Here is a 27,793-nt window from a genome sequence, read left to right as displayed (position 1 = left end):
TTTATGCAGACGGAAAGTGAGAGATGGATCGATTCGATAACTCACCCGAAAAACCATCCAACACGCCACCCTTGCCCAGAGACCCACGTGGCTCCCTCGAAGTCTTCAATCCATCAGCCACATACGCTTCCAATTCCAAACCTACCCACTCGGTCTACCGTCCCCACTCCACGTGGCAGAACTGTGGTGACCCACTTGACATTCCAGAACCCGAAGCATCACCGAATCTCCCTATCCCCTCCGGCTCGGCAATCGGAAGGACGGCAGTACCGGACCAAGAGATCACACCATGGCCGGCCATCAAGGATCCGATCCGATCACCACTGTCACTACTACCACATCTCGTAGCAGAGAAATCAACGGAGATCCCATCGTCCGGTGAATTCGGTGCGGCAGCTCAGAGAGCGGCGGAATGGGGACTGGTACTGAAAACTGACACGGAAACCGGAAAACCGCAGGGTGTCACAGTGAGGACTTCCGGAGGGGAAGACGGATGTCAGAAGGCCGAGACGTCTTGGAGAAACTCGGGAAACTCAGTTCGGACCTCGGACGAGTTGTCTGATGGTGGAGATGGGAAGGAGAGAGGGATTCCGAGAGTGTCGAAAGATTTGAAAGACGCGTTGTCTACGTTTCAACAAACGTTTGTAGTGTCGGATGCAACCAAACCCGATTACCCGATCTTGTATGCCAGCGAAGGGTTCTTCAAGATGACTGGTTACACCTCCAGAGAAGTTGTCGGCCGTAACTGGTAATTTCACTACTACTACTATTACCACTCCAAGTGCCATTAACTGTCACTTTAACTGTCATAACTGTAACTTCAACAATTTCTTATTGCAGTCGGTTTCTGCAAGGTGTGGGAACGAATCCTGAAGACGTATATAAGATAAGAGAAGCGTTGGAAGGTGGAAGGAGCTACTGTGGACGCTTGTTGAACTACAAGAAGGACGGGACGCCCTTCTGGAACCTTCTCACTATCACTCCCATCAAGGACGATACCGGAAAGATCCTCAAATTCATCGGGTGAGTTTTTCAGTGTTCACTGCTCTTTTCCGGTGGTTTCCTGTGATGGGATCGTGTATACCCAGATGTTATGCTACTGGATACACCTTATCAGTATCTGGAAGCTGTCTTGGAACCAAGGTTCAAAATCCAGGTATCGCACTCGGGATCGGTTATGGCCGAAACTTTTCTGGATTGAGATCGGATCGGTCCAAATCGATCAGGATCGGTAAAAAAACCCCCAAAATTGCTTTTTTATGGATCGGGTCATGTATTGGCAAGAGTTGGTGAGTGTTGTGATCTTGGGATCGGAGCGATCGATTAATGTCAATCCAATGGTTGGTAGATGGTGGTCTGCCATTTTTTTATTTTGCACGGCAATTTGAATTGTCGCCATCTATCAACAATTGTATCAGCATTAATTCCACAGGGCGGCTTGTGACTTGAGCACAACACAATGGCCACTCAACCCCAGGCTGCAAGGATCCAAATCCCTTTAGCATTCCATCCAATTCATCAGGAATAGGACTGGCATCAAAACTCCAAAAAATAAAAGTAAAAAAAAGTTAAGAAAAAAGAATAGTAACCGATGGTGTGGCTCTTGCGCCTAGATACATGGGACACAAAATGGGCACTCCACCCTATGGAAAAGTTGAAATCCTATTCCCTTGATGTTTGCACGCATACCTATTGTGCAGGAGCCACGCGATCGATTTAACGTTCTCTTGCTCAAATTTTTATATATTTATGATTTTTTAAAGCTTTTTATTCGAAAGACTTACTTATATAGCTTTTGCAAGTTGCAACAAGAAATCAATTTTTTTTTTCTTTATCTTTTTTTATGCTATTTGATTGACTAAAAGAAAGGGGGGAAATTTACAAAAAATTGAAGATCAAAGAGCATTCATGACCTATCTCAATTTAGATTACAAGAATTGACATTAATCTCGGAGTTGACTGGCTCCAATTCGAGATTGATTCATCGATCTTGATATATATATGTTTTTTTAATTATGTGGGAAGGAGAGATCAGGGTTTAAAACCTAGAATCGAGATTCGGATCAGTCTTTATCAATTCCAATTAAAATCAATTCGATCAGAATTGGTATAAAATAGTAAGAACCTATCCAAATTTGCTCTAATTCTAGTTTTTGGAAGGGAATCGGCCAAGCTAGATTGGCCAAAATCGGGATCATTTTCAGCTAATTTCGATCCAAATCGATCATATTTCTTAAACCAGGAAGAGATGATGAAATGGAAATGCTTTGCCCTTTTTGTTAGGGGGGGGGGAGGGGCATTTTGACATCCATAATATAAACTCGATGAAGATGCTGAGTGTGGGGCCAGTGTGGGGCTATGATCTGTAACCGTCCGATTGTGATTTATAAAGACAACACAGGAGAATCTGATGGGCCCACTATGGATCACTAGATGTCCCGAGTCCCGACAGGCTTCTTTGTTTTTGTTTTTTTAAACTTCTGTGCACTTTTTTTATTCCATTTTTTTAACTGAGAAACGTTGGGTTTGTTCTTTGTTGGTGTACAGAATGCAAGTGGAGGTGAGCAAGCATACAGAGGGAGCTAAGGACAAGATGCTTCGTCCCAATGGATTGCCAGAATCTTTAATCCGATACGATGGTATGGTATTTCATTTCCATATTATCCTACCCTGGATAAGTTAGGTGGGGTCCACATTTCAATAAAAAGACCAAAAAAAAAAACACCTGCATTGTCAAGGGTTGATTAAACTGCATGTATTACTGTCGAGTCTAGACACAGGCCGCACAAAATGATCGTTGTGTTTTCATATAATTAGATGAAAATCCCTGAAGATACAATAATCATTTGGCACGATCCTATGTCTAAGCATAAAATCGCACATTGCAAACGATCAAATGGCTTTCTCTTTCCCATAATATAACCGTCGATGGTTACACCAAGAGTTTACCATTCTTTTATCTCAAAAAAATATCTTGATCACCTACTCGTACATGTAGCATACATGTACATATAGGTGACGACATTTACCCTTTTTTGCTTTTATAAATGTATCTCCATGGAGTCATGCAATCTTAAAGGTGGTAGATGAAATAGATGTACTCACCTAATCATACATGAAATATACATGTACGAGTAGATGATCTTTTCAAAGTTTTGGTGGCAATCAAAAAACTGACCATGGAATTTCATCCTTTGCAAGAGGTTTGCTCAGTTTTTGGAGAACCATTCTCTCCCAAGTCCCAACGAATCCGAACCCACACCCCCATAGAGGGTTAGTTCTTGTTAGGGTTTAGGGTTTAAACACAAGATTGCTTAAAACATTACACTCTGAGTATCTAGTTTGGAATACCCAGACTGTTGCCTCTAGCTAGTATATATAGGGAAACTAGGGTTTAGGTCAGATGGACTAATTATTAGATTGCCCCTCACAGTCTGGGCATTAATACAATTAAGATTATATTAGAACATATGAAAAAATATTACATAAATACCCTTACAATTCTATCCCCACCCGTCCCCATGTGGATAGCATATCTGAACTTAGACCCAACTACCACCATATCAGGAACTTGAAGAGTTACTTTCTCTTTTATTTTTAATTTTTGGTTTTACCAAATTGATCGATCAAATCACTCAATTTCTAAAACGTGCTTCGCTGAACTCTTAGAATATGTGAGGTAGGCTGCTCACAATACGAACATGTCACATGGGATTTTTTGGTATTAGAAAGCTCATAAAACAGGGGAGGTGGAAAATAAAAATTATTTTCTTGGTTGAATATTGCGCTGTAAGGTTCATTCATGATAGGGCCTCCGGTTCCCTTTTCGGAAGAACCCGAATCCTCTCCAATGAAATTTCACCACCGGCATCGATTTCCCACCATCCATGGAATGTGGTTCAGGTGGTGAAATGTCATTGGTGGGGATTTGGAGTCTTTCCAGAAGACCTCATGCCTATATTCTAGGCACTTTTTTACCACTTGAGAATAAATAATTCCACTCTATGAGTGTATAGCTAGCTAATAAAGAGAGGGTGCCCAGATCCTTATAATCTTCATAATCTCAACATAATTTTCAATTTGGGATTCACTAGAAAATTAAATTTTCTTGTCTTTGTGACTACTTTCACCAGCCCGGCAGAAGGAAATGGCAGTTAATTCTGTAACGGAGCTCGTGGAGGCCATGAAGCAACCTCGCCGTCTATCTGAATCAACAACAAACCGAGTGCCATTGATGAGGAAGTCCGAAGGTGGTGGTGGTGGTGGAGGAGGATCTCGTAGAAACTCAGAAGATGGGGCTACTACAACAATGGCTCCACCACGAAGAAGGCATTCACATGGTAGTATAAACTTGAGAAGAAGCTCCATGCAACGGATTAGTGAAAAGCTTGAAACCAAACCCAAAAATCCTGCTCGACGTTCCTTTATGGGGTATGGATTCCTTTCAATTCTGTAGATTCTCTCCTTTTGATTCTTAAGTCCCCATCTCCAGAACTTAAATGGATTTTCATCCTCTCAAGTGCGGTGCCATGTCCAGTGCACATTTAAAGTGCATCCAATGGTGGCCTTTGCATTTGAGAGGATAAAAATTCATTAACATGTTCTTGGCCACCGTCTGATGTACTTTAAAGGTGTACTGGGAAATGCACCGTATTTTTATTTTTTTTTGTGAAAGAAATGCATCGCACTTGAGAGGATAAAAATTCGTACTTACACTTAAGTTATTGATTAATTGATTTGTAGGTTCATAAAGAAAAGTAAATCAAATGTCGAAAACATGGAAGAGGAAGTTGGTTCAGAGGATGATCAAAATAGTACAGATGATGAGAGACCTGATAGTGTTGATGACAAAGTAAGACAAAAAGAAATGAGGAAGGGGATTGATCTTGCTACAACACTTGAACGAATCGAGAAAAATTTTGTCATTACAGATCCAAGATTGCCTGATAATCCAATTGTAAGATTACTAAAACTATTACTACTACTACTCTAACTAAATTATACAATATTTTTTTTTTTGGGCTTTCATTCAAATTTGAACTACTCTATATGTATATTTGATTATATTTATTGTTCATCAATATCTCAGATATTTGCATCAGATAGCTTCTTGGAGTTGACAGAGTACAGCCGTGAAGAGATATTGGGAAGAAACTGCAGGTACTTGATAAGTTTTATTGATTTAATTTGGTATTTCATAAATGTATTAAAGAAAAAGGTTCTTCTAGGTGTCACTATGCCTAGTGAAGTACAACACTTCACTATTTGCTAATTGGCAATCCTTAGTATCCTACATAAGTCTCAATGGCCTTATTTTAGTCCAAAAGAAGTAATGAAAGTTACTCAAACTATGATTCAAAGTTGTAGTAAAATTACCAAAATGTTATCAAATGGAGATGAATATAAAATACAAAAATGGCATCTTTTGTAATTTTAACTACTTCCTTTATTGGAAGGATCTTTATCACCTCGATTGGCCGCCGTTCCCGGGGCTGAAATGACTCTCTATCCATGCCCAAGCACTTCACAATCCCCTATTATAACGGTAAGCGAGTAAATATAACGTATTTCTAGTATTGAAAATATCAACCTCATAATGATCTTTTATTATGTGTAACGAGATTCAGATTAACCGTGATCAAATGATTTTTTCAAAAAAAAAATGTCTTGCTTTTTTTTTTATTATTTTTTATTTAATAGGGGAGAGGGTTCCCCACGATGCCATTTGTAAGGAAGAATCTGCACGCTACACCAATAGTAGTGCAGAGAGTGGGTTATCCACATTGGGCCGCATGAGTCTAAACGAGGGAGAGAGTGTGGGCCCCACATCTCATTATGTGAGATGTTGCACATTGTAATCTACATTTTGACGCAAACTCTCTCCGTTAAAAAATAAAGAAAAAAGAAGAAGAAATTCCAACAAAGGAGAAACCTTAACCCCACTTTGTAGAGAAGTTGTTTTTGAGAAACGAACCCGTGAGGCCGTGACCACTTGGTCATAGTGGAGAAACCTTATTGTTGTGAAGAGGCTTTTTAAAGGGCATACCTAATACACAATGCTCCCACCATTGAGAAATCTAGGGATGGTCATAATGTATGCAGTTTTACCCCTGCTTTTCACATAAAGATTGTTTTTAAACTCGAACACGTGCAAAGAGGCTCTTTCTTGGAAAATTCATCTTCTCAAGTGCGATGCATTGCTCAGTGCACCACACACACTTAAGAATCCAATTGTCCACCCAACACTTAAAAGGATAAAAAGATGCCATTGCCCATGTTTTTACAATTGGATTCTTAAAATATGGTGCAATGGGCAATGCACCACACTTGAGAGGATGAAAATCCTCTTCCTTCTCCACAATGACCTTTAAAACCGGGAATTGGATCGTTGAATCGGCCGTTACCAATCCGACACGGCCTATTTACACTCAAAATCCTAGAAATGTATCTCTTTTTGGATCTGTGGACCGATTCTAGGGTTCTTGAAGGCCGATTCCGCCCGATCGGAATCGTTGTGCGATTCCGCATTTTAAAGCGTTGATAATACGATAACAGACCGTCTTGAGTTATGGGCGGGAAAGGAAAAAGAAGAGAAAGAAGGTACAACGGTACGTATTTGAAAATGGAAAAGGTTCAGGAACTACAGATACCTAAACCTAACGTACTCTTGGGGTTTAGAGAGAGAGAGAGTGTCATGGCATGGCATGTACAGATGTACTCTCTCTCTGTAACTTCGCTTCATCAACTTCCTACTGCACCAGCAAGACGAAATGTAATTCACAAGCCAAAGAATGAAAGAAATCCAGTGGGTATAATGATCACTGATGCTCCTGCATTTGTTTCAACAAGGGAGATTTGACGGATTAGTTTTGTCTTACGTATTCTACTCAGCTGTTGATCAAGTCTTTGTTTGGGATTTTTTTTCTCCCTATTTAACATTTTCTTTCCTCAATTGATTTATGCAGATTTCTCCAAGGTCCCGAAACTGATCCGGCCACCGTGAAGAAAATCAGAGAAGCTATTGATAACCAAAGGGATGTCACTGTGCAGCTCATCAACTACACAAAAAGCGGTATTATTTTTGTTTCCTCCTCCTCGGAGGATCTATTTATTCAAAGCTGATGAAGCATCAGAGTTAAATTCTGTCAAAAATTCTCTCTAATTTGTTCTATTTGATTGAAATACTTAGAATCCATGTATTTTAAGGTTATGTTATGGATATGAACCTTAAATTTGTTTTTAAATTTCAAAAGTCTTCCAAGGCTTCGAACACAACATAAATGGTGGTGTGAAACTTGTACTCAGTGGATTCGTGGTAGTAGTGAACTTTGTATAACAGAAACTAGGGTAAACAAAAACATTCGTCCATTATGTAGTAAACTAATAAACCCAAATATCTAGAATTACTGCTTTAGCTTCTTAGAAAGATAGTTCGTTAACTTGGTGCTGCAAATTTTAATTCTTTATGTTGCATTCTATTATGATGAAGACGACAATTTGTGTGTGACAAGTACAAAAAATGATCAAAGTTGTTTTACATTTTTGCAGGTAAGAAGTTCTGGAATTTGTTTCATCTGCAGCCCATGCGAGATCAGAAGGTACAACCCTAATTAATAATCTTCACGAGTCTCTGTATAATTTTGTAGCTGGCAACATTTCTTTCCACTGATGAACTTTCATCCCGCTTACAAGATATAATTAATTACTTGTGTCTGTCATAATAGGGAGAAGTACAGTATTTTATTGGGGTACAGCTTGATGGCAGTGAACATGTTGAGCCGCTTCACAACTGTATTCCAGAGTCTACTGCAAATGAGAGTTCAAAATTGGTCTCAACACTCTTTACATCTCTTTGTTGATTTATCTTTTGTTGATTCCATTTCTAATTCTGATTTTGGACGTAATGGTTATCTCTTCATTGTCAATTGTTTCACACACTCCCTTGAAAGAGTTATATTTTGATGGTATACGCATCATGTCTTCGTTCTTGTTGTAACTACCTCCAATTAGCACACAGAATTATATACCTTGATTTCAAGATTTACGAATCTACGTTTAACTGGGATAAGTTTTTGACATCCAAATAATGTTGCAAATATGTTTCTCTTAACTGCATTTTGTATTGTTCATTCTCAGGTGAAAGAGACTGCAGGAAATGTTGATGAAGCAGTGAGGGAACTTCCGGATGGTAACATGGTGAGTCGACAGGTTAATCCATATATTAATGAACTTCCAAATCTATAATTGAATCACATTTATGGGTTCCCCGCAGAAACCAGAGGATCTGTGGATCAAACATTCAAAGACAGTTCTCCCAAAGCCTCATAGGAAGGACAGCTCATCTTGGAGAGCTATTCAAAAGGTATTCAGCTCTTTGAGTTGTATATATCTATCACTTGTTAAAATTGAATAAATTTTGATATTGAGGAAATTTGTTTTCTTTAATAAATTGAAGACTACCGCTTCTCCTTCTTCACGTTCTCATGGATAATGCTCATTGCAAGAAATGCAAACAGTGTCACATATGTACTTGGCATTCAAAGAATATCATTGTACTGAATGACTTTCTTTAGCATATGTTACTGGATAGTGAATTAATATATACCTAATTTGGCATTCACACCTGGTGATTCTTATCTTTCCCATTAGGAATCTCAAAGACTTTGATTCTTTCTGATGCATTAGTAGAATCAAACATACAGTTGATATCTCATCAGGTTGTTTTTATGATGATGCAGATTCTACATAGTGGAGAAGAGATAGGCTTAAAACATTTCAGGCCAGTAAAACCATTGGGATCTGGTGACACAGGCAGGTTGGTAGATTAGTTCTTCTCAGTCCTGTGGTATCATACTTTTCCAGGTGCACCCTGTGGATCTTGTCAAAATTCATTTGCAACAAGTTGCATGGTGTGTCTTGATGGTTTATCTCAAGGTCGTTACAATTAACAGTTGCAAAGTTTAACCATGGATGATCTATCCTCAAGAATCATTACAAATAACATTGATAAATTTGGCCAACTTTAAGCTTGAATTTATATTTCCTTGTGTTCTGTCAATTTGAATCTGTACATCTTCTATTTTAGAATTTATTATACCCAAGCCTGCACCCAGCACTGGGGCAAGAAAGGTAAGAAGCCTGATATACATAATATACAGTTATGCACTTAATTTTACATTATTTTCTGCTCTCAGATTCAATTACTAGAACACAAATATGCATCCTGGTTCCTCATACTGGAATAGAGCTGTCACCAACATCAAGCGTGGTTTAAACATACTGGGGTGGACAAATGGATGTCTAATTGATCCATATAACATGTGCCTTATGCTTGTGATTTTTAAATCCTGGGTAACTTGAGCTGTAAATATAAGAATGGGTGACTAGCAGCCTATTCTTATCCTCTGTCTTACAAGCACAATCAATGCTAATCTATTAGTGTATCTAGATAGGATGAACATATTGTGAGCTAGGCGGCCCAAGGTATCGGATGGGGTTTGGATGCAAGGTGACACCAACAAGGCGCCTTGGGCGACGTCTTGGCAACTATAATGCAAACTAGCACGAGTACATCACAGCATCTTGAATTTGAAACACAAAGGAAAATCATGATTCCCAAAACTTGAGAAATAAAAAGTAATTACTATTTTGGTATGGGCTATCTTGTATATGTTTGCATATCGTAACTGAAAATTGCAAAAATTAATGAGAGATGTTTACTATTTTGACCACAGAAACTTTTTACAGTAAAAGACGAAGGTTGTAATCAAGGGAAGTTGTTCATTTATCCCCCACCCCCCACATGCACTGATTCTCTTTGTTACAGCCAAAAAAAACAAGTACATATATTTCATCCATTTAGCAAGAGTCCATAAAATACTGGTTTTGGGATTTCAATGTGCAACTTAAGCCTTTCATTTCTATTTTCCTGAATTATGAATTCTCGTTGATACTTGCAACATTTCCTGTATGGCAGTGTGCATTTGGTGGAATTGTGTGGAACTGGTGAATACTTTGCAATGAAGGCTATGGATAAGGGTATTATGCTTAACCGCAACAAGGTATTATAAGCTTTGTGTCTGGTTCTCTTTGTACTCCCATAGGGCATTGGACAATACGTGAAAGCTCTTACTTATGTGTGGTTGATTGGTCACACAGTACATTAGCTGCTATCCTCCAAATGCTATTCTTCTTTCCCCTCTTTCTTGGCTATGTTTATGTTCAGACTTGATGAATTCCATGTTCACGTATCAGCTCCCATAGTAACTATTTCTAACCATAACTTTTATATGTAGAGCTACAATGAGTTGCTAGCAATGCATATTTACATGGAAGATTAGCACCTTATTTATTGTGATAGCTATACAATTTTGATATTTAACCTTTTCTGCCACATACATATTTTACCACTGGAGTCAGATACAAAATTCTATTAGATTGAGACCAATGGAAAAATCTACATTGGATGTCAAATATGACGGACTGACATTTCACTAAGGTCTAAAATGTGTTAGAAATCTATTTCCCAGATCTGACACAACCAGCTCTCAAGTTTTACTCAAATTACATTTTATTACTATGCCAAAACTATTTTAGAAGCATGGTTGGGGAATTGGTCACATGATTTGAGGTACTATAGCCATTATGTGTTAAATGAATGGTTGGGCTAGTTAAATTAGTATCAAATTGGGTGCTAAATTTTTATTTTATGTAGATTCTGAGCACTGCTATCATACTTTCCGATTATTAGAGAACTTCTGGAATATATGGAATGGGAACTTGCCAGGTACCATAGTTCCATTTAAAGATTGCCTAGGCTTCTACAGTAATCAGAGTATGTACCACAATTAGGGCCAGCCCATAAAAAATTCAGGCTCAAATTTGGACAACATCAGGTTTGGCCTTGGGCTTGGCTGTAGTCAAAATTCATTAATCGCACAATCCAGCCCTGTTGATTTGCACTGTATGTGCTTTTCCCCTTTAAATGGAATAGCAGTAAACACTTTGCAATAGATTTTGGTTTCCCTTTAGGGATGTTTAGGCCTATGCAGTGATATATTTATGTCCGTGGCCAGATATAAATATGCTTCCTTGCGTAAGAAATTATAGTTATGCATGACATATAGTTAATAGTTTGCACCTCCTTTTTTCCCCTTGTTATTGGACTCACTGTTGATATTATGTGTACATTTCCCTTCTTTCCTTACTTTTTTTTTTTTTGGTCCTTTTTGACAGGTCCATAGAGCTTGTGCTGAAAGAGAAATTCTTGACATACTGGATCACCCTTTTCTTCCTGCATTATATGCTTCTTTTCAGGTCTGCTACTCAAATATATGTCTGTAACATGTAGTTCTGGAAGTTAAACTTATAATTTGACTATTCAATATAGTGTAATGACAGGTTTTTGGCTATATCGTAACTATATGTGTTTCTTCACCATAGAATTGAATATAATGTCAAATGGCTACCAGTTCAAGAGAAAACTGTTAAAACTGAACTATTACTATCATAACTAATGTATGTTTTATATTCCATTTGTTGATTCTAATTCCATCTGAGTAGACGACATATATTTATGCTAATAGCATGCTCGAATACATGCCCCTACATTTGTTCTGATTTGATGAGATCTTCTGGATGACATATTCTGCACAGACCAAAACCCATATTTGTCTGATAACGGATTACTTCCCTGGTGGAGAGCTCTTTTTGCTGTTGGATCGGCAACCCATGAAAGTCCTTAAGGAAGATGCAGTAAGGTATTGCTTCTAGTTCAATACAACTCTGATGCTCACAGAAAATCATAATAGCTCTATGAATTTTCATAATGCACAACTCAGCTCAACTTGACTAAGTGTAATCCTGTCCCACAGTACCACTCTACTGAGATTGGACCTTGGCCCAGACCAAGCCCAAAATTATACTATTTTCTATTGAGGTTTTTCATATTAGATAAAATAGAGTGTATTATATTTCACATATTATAAAAACACACTAAGTTATTTTATTGGCTTCTTTATTGTATTATATTTGTAGTTAGTAATAGGTATATAACCTTTTGCACTAAAATATTCAAAGCTGAAACCATTTTTTTTTAAAACTCATATTTAAATTAGGCCTGCCCCGCCTGAGCATAGTGCAGGCCCAGCCCATTGCAACCCAGCCTGATGTTGCACATTCTCAGGTGGCTTACATTCACTGGGTGCCAGCCAGCCCAATGTGCAGGCCCATAATGCATTCACTTGTGAGTGAAGACTCTCCTATGTTCTGATTCATTCATTTTTGTTGACACTTTTAAAATGCCCATTTCAAAAAAGCCTGGTTTCTATGTGTGACTATTGCAAGTGCATTTGTTCAGTCTTCTCTCTATGGCAAGTCATTCATCCTATGTTACTAGAACTTTGAAATACCCAACTCTGACAGTTTACTTCTAGGTTCAAATTCCATGCATTGCTTCTATTCCCATCCATCTCAACATTTGCTTCCCAGCTACACACATTTTATGCGTGTTCTGTATCATGGTTGAGCAAAATTGTGTCGAAAGAATAGTGGCTGCTATTATTGCCACTCTTAAATTTTCCCTTATAAGTTAACCGTATAAATCCATCATGCAATACTGTAGAAGAGCATCTTAACTTCCTTCAACTTGCCCCAACTTTTTGAAACATTTCTCTTCAATCACTCTCTAATTTAACCAAGAAAGTTAAAATTGCAATTTTAGGGGTTTCTTCAGTCATCATTCTTAAATCTTAACTACTTCCACATTTCACCAAAATTGCAATCGACACATCTTCTGTTTCAGTCCATCTTAACTAGATAATTCAAAGGGGAAACCAAAATCCTTTCTGACTTGGCACTTTCCCCTCTCTAGTCTCCTGTCCTCCCAATCAAAGTCATATGACAAACAAATGACATACACCTCCTCTTGTATATGCCTAGTCAATGCAAAGAGGCACGAGCTCAATGCTGAGCAATGACTGATAAGTGATAACTCACTTATCTCCCTTCTACTTTTCTAATACTAGTTACTGCACCATCATACATATCTTTAAGTTGATGTGTTTATTTGCCACTCCTCTCTTTCCTATAACCCACTGGTCTTTACTCTCTAGACAATGTGCTTTCTGTAGGTTCATGAAGTCCATGTTATTTTTTCATATTTTCAGTCAGTTTTATTTTTGTATCAAACATTGTCCATCTACTGGTGTGGGTTATTCTTCCTTGGGCATCATTATATGGTGGAAACTGATGCTAAATTTCTGTTGAAAAGACCTCTTATTTTTCAGCGTCATTTATTGAACTTTTTCGTTGTCTTTTGATTGATGAGTGTCATACGAGCCGAGGAAATCACCAAGCCGTAACAGATATTGCTAGTTTCTGGTCAGATAATCATTTTTCCATTCTGAAAGAAGAATTCTGACAAACAAATGAAATCAATTTGTTGACAAGGTTCTGCCTCGGTCAATAATTTAATGTCAAAAGTATGAGTAGCCTAATTAATGTCTGGATCTGACATCACTAGTTGACAATTCCAGATAATCATTTTTCCATTCTGAAAGAAGAATTCTGACAAACAAATGAAATCAATTTGTTAACAAAGTTCTGCCTCTGTCAATAATTTCATGTCAAAAGTATGAGTAGCCTAATTAATGTCTGGATCTGACATCACTTGTTGACAATTGCAGATTCTATGCTGCAGAAGTAGTTATTGCTCTAGAGTACCTTCACTGTCAAGGTATGACCTTTGTTCATCAACTGCAACTTTTTCCTGTCATGAAGAGACTGTATCCATATGTACTTGTTTATGAGTAGAACAGGAATGCTAGTAGGGATGCAACCTTGGGCAGCCAATGAGAAATTTTGGGGTCCAATTTTTGAGATACGTCAGGCCAGGCCTCAAGCTTGGCCCTATTCAAACTTTATCGATTTCCCAACCCAGCTCACCCAAGTTAAACTCCTAAGATGGTAAGCCAACTCATGCCAGTGGGAAAAACAAAACCTACATGTTCTCCTTGTCAGAAAGTCATTGCGGTAAGGGTGTTTCAGTAAGTTTTGGAGGTTGCTTTACCCAAAGCATCTCATTTTCAAATTACTAAAATACCTTCCCACTGAAGTGTTCATTAAGGAGGCCGTGAAGGTTATGTATACCCTACCCATGCCAGTAGGACTAGCATGCTTCATGAATATTCCTTTGAGAACTTTGGGATGAAACTCCCTTTTCTGTTGGATAAAAGTGAAAACCCCAAGCTGGATCTGTAAATTTCACGATTCTTTCATTTCAGCACTTTTTTTTTTCATATAATTACACAATCTATTTATGTAATCTTCATACATTGCTATGATAAAACTTTGTTAATAATAGAACATGTATCTTTTCATCAAACTTTTCCTCTTTCTACATGGTTTTCACAATGAACTCTCTCTTATCATGCTTCTTCCTTGCTTTGCGAAACCGCTTCTTTAAGAAGTTGAAAGAGTCTATTCATGCACTTCTGGCTACTTAATAATAAGGAAGATGTTGCACGAGATTCAACTATGGATAATCTCTTTCAGCTTCTTATTAAGTAGCCAGAAGTGCATGAATTGTCAGAGGTTTTGAGAGGAAGAACCACCCCTTGCTGCACAAAGCTTTTGATTAACTAATTTGGGACTTCATAGTTGATGACTCCTTCATCAACTAGATCTATCACTGCCTATTTTCAGCCCACTTCTCAGTGCCCATCAATGGTAGCCATGCTGGCTACTTTGGCTCTTCAGTTGGCATTCATCAAGGTTGTCCTTATCCCCCTACATCTTCACTCCTCCTAGAGGTCTTCGGCTCTTCGCTAGAAGTATCCACTCCAAGATGGACCAGTAGCTCATTGCCTCCCTTTTGAAATGTAAGGCTCTTCAGATTTCCCACTTTGCAGATGACCTCATGATCTTCTCTAGAACCGACTATTCCTAGGTGGATGCTGTTATGGGTTATTAGCGCTTCTTTGAAGGAATGTCGGGTTGGCGTGTCAATCTCCAGAAGTCCCTCCTATTCTTGGCAGGTGTCTCTGAGGATGAAAAGCTCAATCTGAAAGCATCAAGCGATTTCCTTAGGCCTTCCCTGGTCAAATACCTTGGTCTTCCTTTGATCCCCTCCAAGATGTCTTCTCACCATTGGTCCCCCATCCTAGACCTTGTCCGCAAGAGGCTCCGCTTATGGAAGGGCAAGCTTCTTTCGTACGCCGGTCAGCTTGAACTGATCAGATCTGTCCTCTAGTCCTCGTACATTTATTGGTCTTTCGGGCTTCCCTAATTCACTATCAAGAAGCTAGAGTCCCTGATGTGTGCCTTTCTCTAAAAAGGTTCTGACACTTCCAAATTCATGCACCTTATCAGTTGGGCTTCAATTTGCCTTCCTAAGCAAGAAGGGGGCCTTGGTTTGAGGAAAAGGTAAAGATGTTAAACATCTCCGGCATCCTTAAGTTGATCTGGAAGCTATCTGCCAAGAAGAAAAGCATTTGGATTGATTGGGTCTACTCTAGGATCCTTCGGAAAGACTCCATCTGGACAGCCCCTTCCCCATTGGGCGCTTCTTGGGTATGGAGAAAAATTATGAAATTCAAGCACCTTGCTTCTAGTGTCACCAAATCCCTTATTGATGATGGGGCAGACAACCTACTTTGGTTGGATCCTTGGCACCCCCTTGGGGTTCTCATTCACTCTGGCGGCGACAAACCCAAATATAGCTCGGGATATGACAGAATGGCTAAGGTTTTGGATATCCTTCTTGGCAACGACTGGGCTCCCTCCTTGCTCGTTGCCTGGGAAGCCCTCCCGGATATCAGTAGGAGGCCCAGCGGGAGTGGAGACCTTGTTGTTTGGACTGCTTCTACCTCCGGACAGTTCTCCTCTAAGTCAAATCTTATTCGGGCCCAGGCCCCCGTGATTCCATGGCACAAAAATGTTTGGTTTAAGAGGCACATTCCCTGCCACAACTTCATTCTCTGGCGATGGAATTGGGTGGACATGACCTCTGTTGGCAAATCCAGCCATGACTCTGTGGGTAAGTCTTCTTTTGGTGCTGTCATGTACCACATTTGGATAGAGCGTAACTTCAAGCGATGGATCCATAAATCCAGATCAATCCAGAAGATTTGGGACACTATCTCCTTCGACATTGGAAGCAAGCTTTCTGGTGATTCCTCCCTGTGCCTTGACACCCTGAGGAACAAGCTTATTGTGGATTCTTGAGCCTCTCCTAAGTCCTAACTGAGGACTGCATCTTAGTATTTGGTTTAGTTGCCTTTTCTCCTCCCCCCCTTGTTCTTAGGGGGAGCTTTTGTATTCTTTCCTCTATTCTTAATAAAATTCTTATTCACCAAAAAAAGAAAGCTGAGAGTTATTAGATATATCAAAATTGAAGTGTTTGAAAGTTTGAAGATGGTGCTATTTTTATGTTACTGTACAGGTATAATCTACAGAGATTTGAAACCTGAGAATGTCTTACTCCAGAGCAACGGCCATGTATCCTTGACAGATTTTGATCTATCATGTTTGACATCTTGCTATCCTCAGGTATTTCAACTATATAATGCTCCTATACGTTAATCTAGGTTATATTGGTTTTGGATATTCTTTAAATGGATTGAGGGAATATTGCACTCTTTCCACATAAACTAAGGGTTTACTATGTTGAATGCAGCTTTTGATTCCAAATACCCAGGCTAAGAAAAAACATCAGAAAGGCCAACAACCTCCAATCTTTATGGCAGAGCCAATGCGAGCATCAAATTCTTTTGTTGGAACTGAGGAGTACATAGCACCGGTTTGTGTGTTTTTAAGCCTTAGATTTGGTCTTTCGGAACAAATACCTGCATGTTAAGTTATGTAACCCGATAAGGGTACTTTGGGCATTTCCTTTGTTATTTTGTTTCTTTATTTCTTTCCTTAGCTATCATAGTCAGCTATGGAGGGTATACTTGTAATTTTGTCCTAATTAATGAAATCTATATAGAGGGACTGAGGAGAGTCACAACTCACTCAAGTCATTCTCTCATTCTCTCATTCTCAGTTTAGCTACCATGGTATCAGAGCTAACCCTATTCTGATCCAATCTCCCAAGCCCTCCATCTCTTCTCTTCCCTTCTCTTTTCCCTTTCTTCTACCTTCGATCCCTTCTCTCCTTCTTCTCTTGGTTTCCATCCTTCACCTTAGGGCAGCACTAATGAGGTGATCTTACGATCTAGTTGCTGCCCTCAACCCTACCTCCTATTCTCTCTTATGTTTTGACACTTTTCTCTGTTTGATAGATGCTGCCTCCTTGCACTTTATTTTAGTTAGTGGCCCTAGCTTATCTTCATCAAGTGAATAAACACTATCATTGATTGAGTGCAAACAATTTGACCAAGAAAAAAAAAGGTGCAAACAACGTTATCCAGGAAGAGCAAGCCGTATTATTACTCTGTGCATGTAACTTTGTGTTTTAAGTATGCATTATGTGTATGCACAATCGCAGGGGTTTGTGTTTGTTATGTATCTGTGCATGTCTGCTTGTGCATTGATAGTTGTGGATCATGTCTAATGTGCTCCTGGGGATATCACCTTGAGTTTCTAGTCATGCTGCATTCTTGGCTTTTAAGGCTTCTCTCAAGCTGGACCCTGGTGAACATAGAAAAGTAATTTCTTGCCTTACTAGCTGAAAGTTTTCCAAATGTCATCTCTTAAGCCAGGGGGACAAAAGGAAGGATTACTCCCTTTCTTCCAACTATTATTCTTTTCATGCAACTCTCTCCTCCACCTCCTAAATTTTTACACAACAAGAATTTAGCTAGAATCTAATCTACTTTGCAGATAATACAATCACAAGATTGATATCAGAAAAATATAAAACTACATCAGATACCTTGCCCAGATCCATATAGTGGAAGCAATTCTAGTTTATGTAATAGATTTGATGGTAATCTTGCATAAGCTTACATGAGTGATTGCTTTCTTCATATGTCTACCCTGTGGAGGTTTTGTTTCTTCTGGGGCAGGGTCTTTTTTTTTTGGAGGGTGGGGATGGGGAAAGGAGCTAGGATATACCCACAACTTCATGAGCAAAACGCAACAAATTTTTTTTTTTTTGAAAAAGCTATTGAGCTCTGAGCTATAGTACTACTATAGAACTTTCTGGTCTACAGATTCTCTTTTCCTCTTTGCACAGCTATTACTTTATAATCAATAATTCAATTCTTTTTGCAGGAGATTATAAGTGGAGCTGGCCATACTAGTGCAGTTGACTGGTGGGCTCTTGGTAATTATTTCAATTTCAGTTGACAGATGTTGCAAATTGGAAAACCTTAATTGTTTAGGGTTTTGTCTTTTGTTGCTCCCTTTTTATTGCTCAAAACAATGATCGTCTATTTTCTGCTTTTGTTCACAAATATGAAGGAGTAAATAAAGCTTCAAATCAGTAACCTGGAAAATTCTTCTAGATTTGAAGTTTCACATAATTCTCAAGTAACCATAAAAAATAGATGGCATATTCTATGTTCATCCAAAATTTGCCATTTGTCTTAAATTTCAGGCACCCTTGTCCATGGAAGAAGCTATCCAGTTTGTGTCAATTTTGTTTTATAGGATCTTGGTGTAATTAATGAGTCAATTCTGAGATTTGTGCCTATATTTGATAGCTTCATGCCATAGGAGGCACAGTATTGAGAATCTTGAACTATTCTACAAAGCTTGATTAATCAATTACTCATGAAGGTCACTTGTTCCTTTAAGTTTCTGTATAAAAAAATGCAATAACTATAAAGAATAACAGAAATAAAATAGGGGATCTTTACCATCCAGTTCACTGAACAAGGATGATATGTCTCCTTTTACCTGATCTTGACCGTTCAATAAATAAAATAGGGGATCTTTACAAGTCAGTTGTTTTATTGTTGGGCACAAAATCCATAGGTAGCTCCGTAGGTCTTTGGAAACTTATTTAAATAGGAATGCATTTCCAGCACAGGCTATAGGAGTTTTTCTGAACTTCGTAGATTTAGCACCAAATGCCATGGTAGTTATTTGTCTAACTGATTATCAAGGGAACTTGTAGAATTTCTTCAATATTCTTGATCCTTTGATTTAGCCTGTCATTTTGTGACACAACAACAACAAAATTCATCAGACAATCTTCAAGAGTTATTTTTCTGTTTATATCCTTTCTGATTCTAACAACTTCATCAAAATTCATATTTTCTAGTGCTTCCCCTGGTGCTTGACGTTATATCATTCATATTCTTCCACTCCAGGGTCTACCTTCAGGTCAAGTTCCCTTATTTGGAAACGGTTAAAACTATTTGAAAATTTTGTTTTTAAGAATGGAATTGGTGGAGGGCCAATAAATAGGAAAGAGGGGAAATTCTGAGAAGAACTCAGAGTTGAGGGGAAAGAGGAACGCATAAGAAGAGGAGGAGAGGGGGGGGGGGAGAAAACTCGCACACGCCCATGGGTTGCAACCGCACAAATTCAACTTCAATTTATTCTCAATCTGAGTTCTAATTGCATGTTTACTTGTACTTAGATAAAAAAGAAATTCAACATGAAAAGGAAACCTAATCTAATTTGGAAACTCAATTTAATTAGGAAAATAATCCTAGTAGCTATCTCCTGCTTAAGCCATCAAAATAAAAGATTTGCATGTTAATCCCAAAAAACAAATAAATAAAAATCCTACTAGCCAAAGACCCAAATTGGACCCAGTTCATCTTCTTCTGGATACCCAAATGGGTTTTGGGTCGGTCCAAGGTAGTGCACCTGCATCAGGTGTCCTGACTAGAAATGAAAGAATGATCAAGAATATAGAGAAGAACAAGCTCATATTACCCAACTCACTGGAATGAAGATGTGTTTCGGATTCTTACTGTTGCTTAAAGTTTGCAAAAACAAAAAATGCAGCTATATCATGATAGATCAGAACTCAGAAGGGCCATCTGTTGTTTATCATCATCATTGCAAACTTTGCACTCATAAAATGGATTTCTAGTAAATGGAAAGACTTATGGATACAGTTTCTGGTGTAACTGTCAAACTCAGACAATTTGGCTCACTATCTGGGGACAATTGACCTTTCTCCTACCAAAAAACATGGAAACGTTGATAATTGGGGTCGATAAAATAGTAATACAGAAAATGAACTTACAAGTCAACGGTATTTCAATGTAAATAATGGGGTAAGATAACACAGTAAAATTTCTTACACGACTTTGTTTTAGATCCTTACAATAACAGAATCCCAAACACACTTTTCTTGGTCTCCATTTAAGAAGTTTCTGGAGATTTGATGCTTAATAGCTGACATACAATTTCTGTTTTCATAAGCTTAATCTGGTTGATGAGAAAGAGAAATGCATAAACATAATCTGGGGAGAAACCTCAAGTGATCATAAATAATATAAGTTATTTTTTTTTAAATTACAGTTCTCATATTTTATATATTAATGTAAACATCTTGACTTCTTGAGAGTTGCAATAACACTGCCTCCTAATTTGTGGATACTACTTTTCACTGCTTGACTTTATGACTACCCTGTCAGGAATTCTTCTCTATGAAATGCTTTATGGATATACACCATTTAGAGGAAAGACAAGGCAGAAAACTTTTGCCAATATTCTTCACAAAGACGTTAAATTTCCAGGAAGTATTTCAGTAAGAGCATCTTTCTACTCCATTTTCTTGTGTAGTCAATGACCATAGACTACCTTTATCTGTTATATCCTGTCCATTTAATATGACTTCGTATAATGTTTACACTTATTGGGAGTATGCAAAGTCAAAAGAAAGGCACCACAATTACTGACAAGCTAATATTTAGGACATTATGTTTAGTGGATTGGAAGAAGAACAGCCTTTTAACAAATTCATTCCCCAAGTTACATAAACTACCTATTATGTTAAGAATACTAAATCAGATAAAATGAAGGTAAGCAATAGCCAAAAAATCAAAACTTTTGGAAGGGAAGAAAATGGAACAGCCATCTCTAGTATATTAAAATATCAAAATGGACTCTCTTTTTTTCTTTTTTTGTCCTTTGTTATACATTTTTATTTATAAATTTCATTGGATGTTCTTTGTTTATTCTCATTGTTATGGTATTTACAATTTGCAGACAGACACTGTAAAGTTCAATTTGATATTCTATTCCAAGAGGATGCCAGGAAAAACTCATGTTCGTAAAAAAAAAATTGATGTCCTAAATTTTAATTTGGTAATTGTTGAAGTACTGTTCATGTGACATTGTTCATGTGAACAGTGATTTGGTTGATATGTGTATCTTCTATTTTCCTAGTCCTAGTTGGAGTCCTAGTTTCTAATTATGTCAAGTCCTAATTCTACCGTGAGTTGTTAGTCTTAGTTTCAGTTTGAGTTATTAGTTCTAGTTCTTTTCCTATTGTAACTTGAATCCTATCATGATTAGGAATTCCTAATCTGATTAGGAGTTCCCTTTCTATTGTAATTTGAGATTATAAATACAAGCATTATAAGGAGACTCGATAAGTTTAACAGTCTCTCCTCTTCCTCATCTTTTTCTTCTCTCTAAAGTTACTGTTACAGTCCTAGGTTTTCTACATGGTATCAAAGCTAGGCAACCAGTGACTGATTCTCTCAAGATTGCCGTTTTGAGAGTCGGTTTGGGTTTCTGGTTTGAAGAAGAAACCCCTAGTTCAAAGAAGAAGAAGAACTAGGGTTCCATGTTCGAGTTCGTATGACTTTCGTATACTGCTGGTGCTGAATTATTTGATTTTACTCTGGTTTGCTACTGCTGGTTCCATCATTGATGTGCTACTGCTGGTTCCATCGTTGATGTTTGAATATCTCTATCGAAAACTCTACATCAGATTTCAAATCTGATTTCTGCTCTTCTAACGAGATGCGTTGCAGACTACATACTGATTTGTTGATCGATTAATGAGGAACCTGGTTTTGGGCTGTGTTGCTTTTGAAGAACTTGCATTCGTTGAAGGTACAAACCCTTCTGTTTTTTCTCTCAATTTGACGGTGATCGAGGGCTGAAGTTCATGACCTGCCCAATTTTTGCTCAGCTTTCTTTTTGCTTGTCGTGAGGAAGACGAAATCTTCTTCACTGTTCGTCGCTGGTTGTTAGAGGTTTCGATCTCCGCCGGTCTTGAATCTGGTCTCGACGCCTCCTTTCCTCGGGTTTCTGCCAAGGTTGAAGCCGTTTCTTTCCTGCATTTCTGGTTGCAAGGTTGAAGACGCATTTAAAAGTGGATTTCCACCAAATTACAAATCATGCCATCCTTTTTCCAACACCGTTCTCTTTCAATAATTCTAATTCATATCTCAAAACATACCTTTGGCATATACCCATAACCCCTTTGGAAGTTCATGGTATTTTCTAATTTGCCATTTCTTCCTTTTCCATTACCCTTAGCACCTCTTGGAAAAATTTGGAATATTATGTTTTTGCCTTATCTTTTACATCATCTCGTATGTCCACGTGTACTACACGTGAGGGGGGGATTATGTACAGATACACCAACAAGACATTGCGAACGCAAAAACTTGCAGGAACATTGGTGCAAAACATAGAAGATTAGTGTTTTCCACCATTGCTATTAGGTATCCTTGTTATTGGGTTGAGTTTGCCGTAAGGGGAGATTGAAGTATTGAAGAGTATTGAAGATATTTGGTTGTTGCCTATTTGAGGACTTTCGACTGGGTTGATACGATTGTTTTTCCGCTGCCTAATTCAGCTCGTTTCGCTTACTTGCTGCTCTAGCTATTTAACTTCAAGATTTTATGTCATTACGACAACTGAGATTCATCACTGGTTAGCTATTGAAGATTGTTAAAAGCTGCCTTTTTTGGAAGAAATTCTAGTCCCGGTTTGCTTGATCATGTCTGTCCAGGTTTTGAAGATCAATTATTTCAAGTTCTTGAAGGTTTATTTGGGAGTTACATTAATCTGTCAAGCTGGATTCTCACTGCAACTTAGTTTCTTCTCATTTTGTTCAAGTTGGGCATTAATACCTTGTATGTGCCAACTTGAGGGGGAGTGTTTGCATTATTATGGAGTTCTTTTTTTTTCCTTTTAGTTCAAGCTGGATCTTCTTTCTTTACTTATTTGTATAATCCAGCTTGAGGGGAGTGTTGAAGTACTGTTCATGTGACACTGTTCACGTAAACAGTGATTTGGTTGATATGTGTATCTTCTATTTTCCTAGTCCTAGTTGGAGTCCTAGTTTCTAATTATAATTATAGGAGCAACGACCTTGTTATTCTTGTTGCTGTCATGAAGTTATGTTTTCTTGCCATGTGGCAGACTTGGATGAGTGTGGATGTGTCCCGTGATAGAGCATCCCACATCCATTCACTGGTCAAAGTTCAGCCTTGAACAAGCATTGGAAGAGGTTAAAAAAGTGAGTTTAAAGTTACAGAATATTAGAAAAATGCCATTCATTGAAATGGAATCTAATGGCATTTCAGTAGTTTTTATTGCTTTTGACCCACTTTAAGGCACTTTCCTTACTTGTTTCGCCTGAAACTAGATCAATGAGATGGGTGTGGGTCCTCTTTCCCATGGACTCACCCATGATTTCTAATGTAGCAAATCGTGACAGATGAAAATTCACGAAAAGTTGTAGCTTGTATGAGGAGCCATTAACTATTCTTTTAAGTGTAGGTTGTAGCAGGTTTTGTTTGATCTATGTTTACCGACAATCTCCGGAAACCAAATGCAAAGGTCTCTAGCAGAGTTTGCACTAACAGACTGGTTCAACCGCTTAGGCACTAGCCATTACCCTTTATGCTTTTAACTGTTAATAATTGGAGTTTCCGTGGCTTTACTAGAAATGTTCAAAGTTGGAAACATTGCAGAAAGCACTAACAGACTGGTTCAACCGCTTAGGCATTGACCATTAGCCTTTATTCTTTTGTTCAAACTGCATTCTTTGAAAGATTGCAGAATAATGAAGCATGAAAGATGAGAAATAATAGATCTTGTAAATTCATTAAAAGAATAGCTGGTAGCTTCCAGTCAGTCACATGCTAGTTGAGTTGCATACATAGATGTGTGTTATCAGAGCAAGACATGGCTGTTGAACATACTGAACCTTCCATTCAGGGAGTTTCATTTTATCATCAATTTAGTTCTTGCAAGTACACATCATAAGCGATACATACAATACTTATAGCGTTGATGAGTATTAGCTAAATATAAATAGGATAATCAAGTCTTATCTTATGAAGAGTTTCAGTTAATACCTTGGAATATGAAAGTGGCTCATTGCCTAGTCTAGGAGGTGAGAAGAAACTTTTTCCTGCTTTTAGAATAAAAAATTCACAATGATGTATCATGGACATAAAAATATATTTTTTGTGCAGGTAAGTCTCCATGCAAAGCAGTTGATGTACCAGTTGTTGCAAAGAGACCCCAAAAGAAGATTGGGTTCAAATGAAGGAGCAAATGAAGTAAAGCAACACCCATTCTTCCGTGGTGTAAACTGGGCTCTGGTTCGCTGCATGGTTAGAATCTTAAACTTATCAGTGTACTTGGTACTTTAAACTTATACACCTTAAAATAAAAATCTGCACTTCCGAACTTTTATGAGCTAATCGAATTTGGCTCAAGGTTGGAAAGATGGGAAGAAGTATCTTTCCTGTTCTTATTTTATTTTTTTTGTTTTGGGAGGGGGGGGGGGGGGAGGGGGAGTAAGCATCATTTCTATTTGTGCCAATCATGTGGGGCATTCAATGGCTCTGGGCTTCAAAAGTCAATTTATACCTGACTGTGTTTTTCCAAGTATCTTAGTTGCTGGATCTTCCAAAGATTGATGCAAACAGCCAAACCTGCACGAGATCAATGACTAGCTCTTCTAGGGGGCCCTTGCCACATGGTGGTCCATGCACTTCATTTTTGTTAGTCTATAGGGAGCTTAACCTTTCCGTCCTTCAAATCCACCCTTCTAGTATCGCAGGCTGTTTCATTTCGACAGCCTGCGAAACTGAATTATTTTTCTAGATTTCACGAAATGTCAGCGAAATCTTGATCTTTGCTTACACTGCAGTTGAGTTGATGTGGCTTAGATCCTTTGCTCAGGAGCTTGGTTTTCTGGTCAACAAACCTATGGAAATGTTCTGTGATAACTAGAGAGCTATTTACATTGCTATTAATCCAGTCTTTCTTGAGAGGACTGCCATATTGAAGTGGACTGTCATTTTGTTCGAGATGCCGTAATGAAGAAGTTGATTTCCACTCTGTTTGTCAGCTCGAGTAATCAACTTGGAGACTTGTTAACTATTTCCCTAGGGTGTTCCAAGCCAAGGTTCGAAAACTTGTTTCGTTTCGCTGTTTTGGTCAGATCAAGATGAGCGAAATACCGAAATTTTGGTGAATTTTCGCCTAAATAGTGTATTTTTCCATGAGTTTCGCTTGGCCATTTCAGGGGGCAAACGGACGAAATGAGTGAAATATCAAAACTAAATGACTGAAATTTTGACAACAATGCATTTTTAGACCGAAATGAGCAAAATACCAAAACGAACTGAACAAAATTTCGGCGAAACAGTGCTGATTCTGGGTTTCGCCTCCTGTTTCGTCTCGGACATGTCAAAATTAGCAAAATTGTGAACTATGTTTCAAGCTGTGCATGGGTGATATCTATGCTCCAGCTTGAGGGGGAGTGTTAAGTGTTATGTATTGTCCACTTATGGGGTTATGTGATATGTGTGTCGGTTCTTTAATTAAGGGTAGTATTGTCATTTTATATTCTTAAGTTCTTTAGTCGGTTCTGGTGTGGAGCCAGGTTTAGGTTGTAAATTTGTAATTGCTTCTTTGTTTATTATAAATAGATCCCCCCACCCCATGGTTAGAGTATTCTGCTCATTACTCAAACTGTGGGCTGTGTTCTCTCCTCTCATCTTGTTCTCTCTTCCTCTTGTCCAGTTACTGATTCAGGTTCTGTTATTGTCACAATTAAGATTTTAGGTCAGTTACACAATTATGACTACAAAAGTTTTCTTTTTTATTGTATATTAATTTTTACTTCCCCTCATTTCCCTTTACTTGCAAGTTGCAACCAGACGGAGCCTGAGTGAAAACACAAACAACTTAAATATGAGGAAGACAGAGTCAGAGAGCATGCAAAACTAATTTTTCATAAGATATGAAATTCTAGTTCTGTTTAGAGGAATTCGTAACAGTACATGTTATTGCTGATGCATTTCCATTGTTCTCTTCACATCTGAGAATTTAAATTCTGATATTGTGTCCAGAGACCTCCTCAACTTGATGCTCCCCTCTTTGGAACAAATGATGCTGAAAAGGAAGTCAAAGTTCTCGATCCTGAACTTCTGGATCTACAAACAAATGTCTTCTAAGAGGTTTCTTTCCATCTCTACTGTTGCATTATTTAGTAGGTTTATAGTTTTAAAGAGGACCAGAATTCCAGATCAATGGATGTGCATGTCCAAGAGACAAGCCACCACTATTTGAATAACACCAAAGTGACAATGTGGTGCTGTATCTTGCAGCGTTTTCTCCAACATGGTGTGGAAGTTCTAATCAAGTGATGACCCATTTGGTTGGTATATGATTTCTTGGACCTTGTTGAAGGAAACGTTGCAGGTACCGTCTGATTCTGCTATTACTCTTATGTAGCAGTATTATCAGCAGTACTGGTGGTAGTTTTAGACCTGTCCCCAGTCAAACTGCAGTTTTTACTTTCTTTGTTGGTGTGGCTGATGTTAATTTATTTGTCTGTTCCAGACAGCAGAATCTAGAAAAACATCTTTTGTTGTGGAACATAAGGATTTGGACATCAATCCACCTACTAGCTGAGGAATCACACCAAGTACCCTCAGATTTTGTATACTAAAGCTTCTGTTCCAAAAATGGAGTTTGGAACTCTTATTAGATGAGGAAATGCAGCATCTTCATTGTTTTACCACTTGAAGTTTCATTCTATGTTGAGTGTTACCTGAACGTCCTGGTAATCAAATTGTTTGGATCAGCCTACATTTGGAGTTTTTTTTATTTTATTCAAAAACCTTGTAGATCTAGCTACTAGAGGTAAATTTAATTGATACACATTTTAGTGAATAAAAGGAGAAACTTGTCTAAAAAGAGAGATACATGCCTGCCTGATTCAAAAAAGGTTCATAGCATCAAGATTGATTGGAATTGGGGTTAGTCAATTCTGATCCAATTTTCTAAACCATGCAGAAACTGGCTTGGGGAATTGATACACTTTTGTGACTTTTTGGACACTAAGAACTGAAGAGGAAGTTGTTGATTTTGGGAGTCTTAAATCTTTTAGCTATCATCAAATAATAATTTTTTGGGAAAAAGAACTCTGTCCGGTCTACCCCAGCACTCCCATGAACCTATCTCTCTCCTCCCCATGTGAAAAGACTCATCTGCCCCTTTGTTTAGAAGAGGAGAGAGATAGACACATGGGAGTGTTGGGATAGAAAACTGCTTTCCTAATTTTTTTTATAATTAAAGCTACTGATAAATTTTAAAGGGGCGTTGTTTTCTGTGCCGTAGCGCAGGCTACGCCTAGGCACATTGAGGTGGGCGCAATGACCACCTTGCCCCTTTGAGTGGCAGGCCCATGTGTCTAGGCACAACCTGTGCTGTGGCACAGAGAACATTCTCCCAACTTTAAATTACACTAAGTGTTGATAGACCCCTCTCAAAAAATAAAAAACCGGCCCAAACAAACGAACGATAAAAAAAGATAAATTATATCTAGGGTACGACATGTCTCATATATTATGTTTAAGGTTTCTGTTTTTTATATTTTCAACTCTACCCATACAAC

General features: G+C 38.2%; 1 protein-coding gene across 3 annotated transcripts; it reads left to right on the top strand.

Annotated features, from left to right (window-relative positions):
• On the top strand, positions 1-26,967 carry LOC122658120 (phototropin-1). Of its 3 annotated transcripts, none has more exons than XM_043853019.1 (23): positions 1-748; positions 841-1,023; positions 2,548-2,639; positions 4,134-4,431; positions 4,744-4,957; positions 5,090-5,160; positions 6,966-7,072; positions 7,549-7,598; positions 7,725-7,829; positions 8,137-8,196; positions 8,273-8,362; positions 8,739-8,815; positions 9,977-10,061; positions 11,236-11,316; positions 11,656-11,759; positions 13,686-13,735; positions 16,442-16,548; positions 16,676-16,798; positions 18,217-18,268; positions 20,544-20,656; positions 24,354-24,524; positions 26,244-26,351; positions 26,737-26,967. In XM_043853019.1, the coding sequence occupies exons 1-22, from the start codon at positions 24-26 to the stop codon at positions 26,346-26,348; spliced, it is 3,063 nt and encodes a 1,020-aa protein (XP_043708954.1). In that variant the 5' UTR covers positions 1-23; the 3' UTR covers positions 26,349-26,351; positions 26,737-26,967. The 3 variants fall into 3 exon arrangements, with proteins under 3 accessions (XP_043708954.1, XP_043708963.1, XP_043708972.1); XM_043853028.1 differs by having other exon boundaries at positions 8,718-8,815; positions 24,354-24,494; XM_043853037.1 differs by having other exon boundaries at positions 24,354-24,494; positions 26,737-26,966.
• The last annotated feature ends 826 nt before the right edge of the window (positions 26,968-27,793 follow it).

This window comes from Telopea speciosissima, chromosome 1, assembly GCF_018873765.1.
Source record: "Telopea speciosissima isolate NSW1024214 ecotype Mountain lineage chromosome 1, Tspe_v1, whole genome shotgun sequence".
Taxonomy (NCBI): domain Eukaryota; kingdom Viridiplantae; phylum Streptophyta; class Magnoliopsida; order Proteales; family Proteaceae; genus Telopea; species Telopea speciosissima.
The sequence above is the reverse complement of the archived record's forward strand: the minus strand, read 5'-3'. Positions and strand labels throughout refer to the sequence as shown.